At 31.1% G+C, this 8,384-nt stretch overlaps 1 protein-coding gene across 1 annotated transcript in view; it reads left to right on the top strand.

Moving 5' to 3' along the window:
- LOC106468913 (telomerase protein component 1-like) overlaps positions 1-8,384 on the top strand; it is a 101,432-nt gene that overhangs the window by 77,982 nt on the left and 15,066 nt on the right. The window contains exons 41-45 of the mRNA XM_022397317.1: positions 566-665; positions 1,010-1,147; positions 5,201-5,308; positions 6,839-6,965; positions 8,009-8,100. Of these exons, the coding sequence (XP_022253025.1) occupies positions 566-665; positions 1,010-1,147; positions 5,201-5,308; positions 6,839-6,965; positions 8,009-8,100 (565 nt within the window). The remainder of the gene's footprint in view (positions 1-565; positions 666-1,009; positions 1,148-5,200; positions 5,309-6,838; positions 6,966-8,008; positions 8,101-8,384) is intronic.

Here is an 8,384-nt window from a genome sequence, read left to right as displayed (position 1 = left end):
ATCAAATGTTTCTTAAGAAAAAAAACTTTATATTTTATCTGTTATTTTCAGTAACGAAACTCAGGAATGGGTTTGGTCCATTAGGAAATAACTACAAATTATGCATTTTTCATTCTAGAATGACTACAAATTATAACATAAATGCTTAGACTAAATAACTTAAATCTCATAAAATTATACATTTATATATATTTATGATTTTTATTATATTGACCTTTCAGCCATGCATGGCTAACAATACAGAAGTTACAATGATGCAGCACACATGCACTCATTTTCCATATCCAATAATATAAAACTGACCTTTAGTCTTTACAAAGTGACCTAATTGTTGTCCAGTCTTCTTATTTAATCTTGATAAGTTAAACCTGCAATATATTTTCTGCTGAACCTCTTGTTAGAGTGATTACTACACTTAACTGTAGGGAAATGAATGATCATACTTGAAAACACCAGGTATTTAGTAGAAGTGAGTAAAATAAACTTGATTTCATCATTTATGTTTGAAATACTTGTATATGTGTACAGGGTAGTTTCATTTTTTATGGAATGTTTCTTTCTTTAGTCGGGGTGCTGTACTTAGTACTGTGACTGCACACGAAGGACCTATTTCAGGATTTGCCATGCTGAACGATGATCTGTTCTTCACAACAAGTTTAGATCGAGTAAGTAATTTTTTAAATTTTAGGTAAATTTTCCAAGAAATTTTTAAGTAAAAATATCAGAGTAAGGTATTGGTTTTTGTTATAACCAATTATAGCTTATATATACATATATTTGTTATTTTCTTTGGAGAAAGCCATACTACTCATTCTCATATATCTTTATATGAATCTCAGGATTTTTTAGGTTTTTGTTTCTTTTGAAAAGTAATTGCTGTCAAACATTAAGAGTGAAACAGTGCATACCAGTGTTTGGTTTTGTGTTAAGGAATGTTTAGATTTCTAAACTTATAGCACAGATAAATGGGTCAATAAAATGTTTATAAAATGCTTTATCTCTTTTCTAGAAAGTGAATAAGTGGAAGGTGGTTGTAGCTGATTCAGAGACAGAAGGTAACACATCTGTAAACCTTGTTTTAGAACAGTCTCTAAACGACTACCATTTAGACTGGATCACATCCTGCAGTTTAAAGGATAATTTCTTGGTAAGTTCAGAACAAGTTCCTCTTGCTCTAGATTTCATATATTTTTATGAACGGGATAAACTGGCTGCAACTTGCTTCTCTTTAATGTGTGTTATCTCTTATAAATATTTGGTTAAGTGTGTTATGCTTAAAACTTGTAGCAAAAGTGAAGAACTTTGAAATTTAAAAATTAAAAATTAAACACGTTTTTGCCATAAAGTAGAATGGAAAATGTTTTTTTTATTTATACGTTAATGATGACATAACATTATAAGACAACAAGAAAATTTTTGGTACATCTGGGCTGACCTATCCACTAAATTAAACTAAACCCTTAAAAAAAAGAACTCAAAGCCAGCCATTATCATACAAATATTTGTCAAGCTTTCCCTTAAATTAACTGCATCTACATCCAAAGGCAGCACTCTTCCTCTGATCATCCTTTCCAACTATTCAGTGTTCTTTCTGAGGTAATAAGCACTTCATATGTGGCCTAACCAGTAACCTATAGAATGACAGTATAACCTCTTTAGATGTGTATTCAGAATTTCTGTAGATACAGTCGAAAATCCTATTTGCCCTGCCACTAGCAATAGCACATTGTTTGGAAAGCTTAAAAAAATGATCAACCAGAATGTCAAGATCTTTTTCTTCCATAACACTTTTAAAGTAATTTCAATCAAAATTAAATTTCAACTTGTGATATACCACATGCATTACATTGCAATTATTAAAATTAAAAGCAATGTGCCATTTATTTGCCCAACTCACTAACTAATCCAAATCCTTTTGTAAAGCAACAACATCCTTCTCACAGTCAGCAACACCCAAAACTTTAATGTACCTCACTTGTAACATTAATCCATTTATAACAACCATCTGGTTTCATCCATCCAGCCAGTTTTCTATCGAATGAGCCAGCCTATTCCCCACAACTAGAGAGATAACTTTTTCAACAAGCACCTATGTGGCACCTTTTCAAATGTTTTCTGAAAATCCAGATACACCACCTTACCCTTACCTATGTAAGTAACCTCTTCAAAGAATGTCAAGAGATCAGTAAGGCAAGAATTTTCCTCAGCGAAACCATGCTGACTATTCAACAACATTTATAAGTTTGTTAAGTGACTTTCCAAAGGATCTTTTATCAGAATTTCTAAAACTTTTCCCACCACTGATGTATGACTAACAGGCCTATAAGTACTCGGACAGTTTTTGTCCCCTTCATTGAAAAGAGTAGTAACATTAGTCAAGCTGCAATCTTCTATTCAAGGATTTAGAACAATGATAGCAAGTGGCTCGCATATCCATTCCTTAACCTCTTTCAAAACCCTTGGAGAAATATTATCTGGTCCAAGAGCTTTATCATTTATTCAACTTCCAAATATTTTCTTAACAAGCTTAGAATTAATGTGATCTTTGTGGTTCAATCTTGTTTCCATCTAGAAACTGTTTAGATTGAGAAATATTGCTTAAATCTTCATTAATAAAAACTGAAGAATAATGTGTAGTACACTTTATTTTTCTAAATGTTTTCTCACTGTTGGGAAGATACCAGAGCTATGTAAGCCATTTCTAGTACCGTTATAGAGCTTTGTTTACTATGACAGGCTCATTTCCCTAGATTTGAAAAACTTGGTGAATTCTCAGAAATATGAATATATATTTATCATTTTAATTCATCCTTCTTTTCAGATTTTATTTTCAAGTCTCCTAGGTTTGGCATGGCCTGGTGATTAGCGTGCTCAACTCGCACTCTGCAGGAAGCAAGTTTGAATCCTGTTACCGAACATGCTCTCTCTTTTGGTTGTGGGAGTTTTATAATGTGTCAGTCCATCCCACTTTTCATTAATAAAAGAGTACCACACGAGTTGACATTGGTTGGTGTTAACTAGCTGCTTTCCCTCTTGTTGATTACTTCAGAAGTAAGGATGGGAAACATAGATAGCCCTCAAATATTTTTTGGGCAAAATTCCAAAAAACAAACAAGCAAACGAATAAAGTCTCTCTATGGTAGTTTTCTAAAAAAAGAGCAAAAACAATTGGCTACCCGAATCATTTCTAAGTATACTTTTAAGCACACTCACTCTTACCATAAACTAAACTGATTTGCAAACACTTAAGTTGCATAATACTAACTCTTTGCAATATATTAAAGTTACTTGTCTTTAAGTAGACTTGGTATACATTATAAATGTGCAATATTTGTATATTACATGTGAAATTTAATATTACCCAAACCTAAACATTCTTCTAATTTTTTTCACTCATGCCACATTATCACCTTCTGTTAATTTATTATTTTCTGTGATTTTGAATTACCATGTACTCTTTTTTTTCTTTTATAATTGCTTGTTTAGTTTTTGCTTTTTAAACATTTTTAAGGTTATCAATTTTTATATCTTATATTTTGTTCTCAATGCCTTTATAGTAATGGCATATTTTGGGCCAGTTTAAGCTTTTCAGATTTGTTTGTTTGTCTTTGACTCACAGTCTTCCAGTTTAAATTTCTCATAGTGTCTTCCAAGACTAGATTAACCTTTAATGGGCCTGGTACCAAAAATATTTGTGGTTCCCTATTTTCATATGCTTATATCCCCATTTATTCAGATAATATAGAAATAACCCATTTTTTTAATCACTAAAATTTAACAACTGTGATAAACTACACCTGATGCTGGGATATTCTTACCAGTTAGTATAATGGAAGCAGACACACAAGTCTTTGAAAAGTCCTGGAGTCCTTTTATTTTCCTTCCTTCAAAATCCATTGTGTATAAAAGAAAAAGGTATGTCTGTGATGCAGTTATAGCATGACTTTAAGTGGATGGAGTGCTCTGGAAAAACATAAACAATAACAATAGATTGGTTTAGTCTTAGTAAGCATGTGATATAGTGTGATTCAAAAATGTATAATCCTTTCAGACACAGTGTGTTTCAAAAAAATGTATTAAATTCTTCAAATGTACATACTGTCAATGAAAATATTGCACAAGCTGTACATTTAACAAAATTTGAACTTGTGTCATAGTTGGCCTCTTCCAAGAGTGGATAACTGGTACCATTGTTAATCTATCACCCACTGGTTTTTCTGCTTACCAACAAATCCTTTGTTTGTTTTTAATTTTATTTGTGTATTTTTTGTGGCTTTTTGACAAATGTACTGAAAGCCTTCAAACTGTTTTTTTTTCTTACTTTTGTATATTTGTTTAATAGCAGCCTTGAGTTATTAACAAACTTTTGAATATGTAAATATCTTAAATGAAAATTTAGATTCCTCTGTACTTTACATCAGGACAAGAACAGAAACTAGGTATAAATAAATACTCTGTAGTTTCAACCGAATGATATGAACCGGCAGAGTGCATCTTCTCTGAAGTTGTTATAGCATTAAGCTACTTTTGATGTTCCTTGATTCAATTTGTGAATACTATATATAAATAGACATCCTAGATCATTTGACTTTTTAAGTTTTGTTTTTGCATTTTATTCTATTTTCTCATGCCCAGGAGTAGAATATGTATGAATGTTTTAACCTGCATGTGTAAATGTGTCTTAAGAACCATTTTCAGTTGAGTTACAGTTGTTAGGTAGGATTAACTTGTGTGCCTTATGACCCATTGTCAGTCGAATTGTGATTGTTAGGTAAGATTCACTTGTGTGCCTTATGACCCATTGTCAGTCAAATTGTGATTATTAGGTTGGATTCACTTGTATCGTGTGACCCATTTTCAGTCAAGTTGTGGTTGTTAGCTAAGATTCATGTGCAGATTATAAACATGTATTTTTTTAAATTGAAGGACTGTACCTAAACAGGAAATTTACATAGGCTTCATAAACATCAAAATGATTACATAATAAATACACATTTTTCAATAATATTTTTTACTGTTGAGCATAAGTCAACCAAGTTTCTTAAATTTTCTTGTATAATGAATTGATAGTGCTAGGACCATTGCTAATCAGCCTAGTTTACTGTTCATAACATGTGCTGTGTCTGTTTTGAAGCATTTACTGTTAAACTATGAAATCTAGTAAAGTCTCTCCATTCTATAACATTCTCTCTCTCAATAGGTTACTGGAAGTGCAGATGCTTCTGTGAGAGTTTGGGATGTTAAAACAGAGAAGGAACCCTGTGTGTTGTATGGACTACAATCTTCTGTTGTTTATGTAGCAAAAGAGGTGCTTATTTTATATATATATATATTCATGTTGCATTTTTTCAAACAAGGCCACCCCTATCTGCTTGGCTACTAATAGCTCATATAAGAGATATATTACTTGTACGAGTCTCACATTTGCTTCTGTATTTGTAGTAGAACTAAAAAAGGCAATATATTACATATGTAATATCTGTCAGTCAGATTGGGGCATGCCATGTTTCAAATTTTAGAGTCCAAGGTTTGAAAATGCACTCCACAGCTCTAATTGTGAAAGCATTATAACTCTGACATCAGTCATCCAGTAAAAGTAGCTGTATAGATGACAATTCATCTCACTGAATGCCTTTTCTCCAGTTGGTAGTTCAAAATTAGGGATGGCTTTGCCTGAACCTTGGGGTCTTTGGCTTAATCATTTAGCTCGTGTGTTGCTTAAGTTGCTAAACAGGGAGAAAATGCCAGTTAATGAAATTAATACTAAGGTGCATTAACTTTAGTTAACCATACCCTATACTTGTTTCTTTTTTAAGATGAGTGTGTAGTTGTTTCTATTAAGGTACAAATTTTATATATATTTTTTTAAAAAAGGTGATTTTGAGTTTAAAATTATGGTCACACAACCTGTTTAAATTGTATATCAAATTAATATTATGAGACATACAATATATATGTATATTTTAGTTTAATGAAAATTTTGTATGAATAAACAGCATTTACTAAAAGTAAAGTAGATTTCTGCAGGTGACAGAAATTGATTTGAAACTACAGCGTTATGTTTATGTCATAAATATACTGACTAAAGAAGAACAACTGGTATTATTAAAAGCTTTACTGCCTTATCTTAAAATGATATCATTGTCTATCTAACCATTTACAAAATATATTAGGTAAAGTAATTGTGTATGATTTAATTCAAATACAAAGAGCTGTAATTGATCTGCTTAAAAGCAATCTTGCCATGCATAACACATTATTTGATTGTTTCAATGTATGTTAAAGTCCTTACAGTAATATTTGTTTCATTGTGCAAAATAATTACCTAAGATAATAAGTTACTTACCACTTAAATTTTCTGTTATTTAAACCTTCACCCAGTGGCTCAGCAGTAAGTTTACAGACTTATAATGCTAAAATTTGGGGTTTGATTCCCCCCGAAGTGGAACAGAGTGCAGATAGCCTATTGTGTAGCTTTGCAGTGAAAAAATACTATATTATTGAAATCATACAATCTAATAACTTACTTATATGAATAATTAGGAGTTTTACTATCTCTGCTAAAAATGTTTTGTTGATGTGTTTTTAAAGCTTTTATGTATCTGAGACAGCCATTTTGATTGTCCAGATAGCTTAAGTTATGTGAAACCTGATATGATGAAAGTAAAAAATAACTGCATGTATATTCACAATCATGACTTAAAGATGAAAGCAGAACATAAAAATGAATATTTTTGTTACATTTATAGTGTAGCTGGTAAGTTTATGTTTGTACAAATACAGACAATTAGATACATAAGCTGTAACTCATCAGTAACTACATAAATTTGTTTCTCAGGGAGGTTACATCTTTGCTGGATGTGCTGATGGTTCATCTGCATTATGGAATATAAATGGAAATTTGATCACCAGTCTACCTTCATTATATTTCCAAAAAAACTACCCAGCTTTTATCTTGCAGAAAGGTAAATTCTACTTATTCTTCAAAGTTTGGTTTGCTACAGTTTCATCTTTCCACATGTCTAATAATGTCATGCAATGACTAGTGTACCCATGATATATTTATAACAATTGAAGGTTTAATGTTAACTTCCAGTTACAGCAAGCTACTTACTTAGATCAAAACTCAACCTGGATTAAATTAGTATAGCTAACTAAATATACTTGTTTTATTTTCTTGCTTACGAAGATTACAATGCATCAGTTTCGTACATTCAGGGTTAAAAGAGAGATGACTGATTCAGAGAAATCTTTAAACCATAAAATATATGTATTGTACAGACTGTCTAAACATTATATCAATAACGCTGAGAAAACACTTGTGGTCATCAGATATAATTAGTGGCTGTTGAGCTTGTAAGTTTAATGTGAATTTTTCTGTTTCACCTTTACAGTTCATAATGAAGTGAGACTTCCTGTCACATGTGCTGTATTATATTTGATTCTTATAATATCTTTATAATGAACCTTCTGAAATCATCAGTAACAGGTTCTCGTGCTTGACAGAAACATTAACGAAAACCAACAAGAATTAAGACAATTGAATGTAGGGGGTTATAGAATAAAATATTCAAATACACTGTGTAACTAAATACTTATCTGGGATGGCATAATCCTAATGAGCCACAATAGTTAGGTTATGTGTGACAGCCAGCATTTATTTCATATATCATGAGTGATGTATTAGATGTTAATCACTTTTCTAAATGGTTTTCATAGGAACATTCTCTCAAGAACATAGATGTGTTGATGATATCCATACAGTAGTTGCACTAAAATTTACATATCTTGGTACTCCCATACTGTGTAATTTCATACTCATTTTCTATAAAAGTAATAAAACTAGCAGTGTATTTTGTAGAAGTCTGCTGTAATATTTTCTTTTATACTATGTTTCCCAAAGTCTAGAAAGGAGTTGTTAAAGTATCGTGAATCTTTATATAGTTTAGAAGTTGTTGTTATATGGTATCACATCAGGTTTATTGTTATATTTACCTCCCCTTACAAGAGGATGAAAACACAAGTAAAGAAAATCGATTCAGGGTCCTGATTGCAACGACAGAGGAAGATGGTTCTATTACAATCAGGAAACCTTTTTCAGTAAGTATTTTTAAATATTATTGTTAGCGGCATGACAAATGCATGATATAAAATATATTTTTTGTCTTTTCTGAAATCCTATAACAGCAGAGTATCAACACAAGCTGAATTATCCATAAGCAAACAGGGTATGTAGTATTAGAGAATTTTTTTTTATTTAATTCAAACTCCAGTTTATGATCATTTGAGGGTTTTGATATTATCTATTAATTTATATATATATATATATATATATATATATATATATATATATCAATAAATCTTGTTCTGTCTTTTTCTTAGTT

The sequence above is a fragment of the Limulus polyphemus genome, unplaced genomic scaffold (assembly GCF_000517525.1).
Source record: "Limulus polyphemus unplaced genomic scaffold, Limulus_polyphemus-2.1.2 Scaffold3218, whole genome shotgun sequence".
NCBI classification, from domain to species: domain Eukaryota; kingdom Metazoa; phylum Arthropoda; class Merostomata; order Xiphosura; family Limulidae; genus Limulus; species Limulus polyphemus.
The sequence above is the reverse complement of the archived record's forward strand: the minus strand, read 5'-3'. Positions and strand labels throughout refer to the sequence as shown.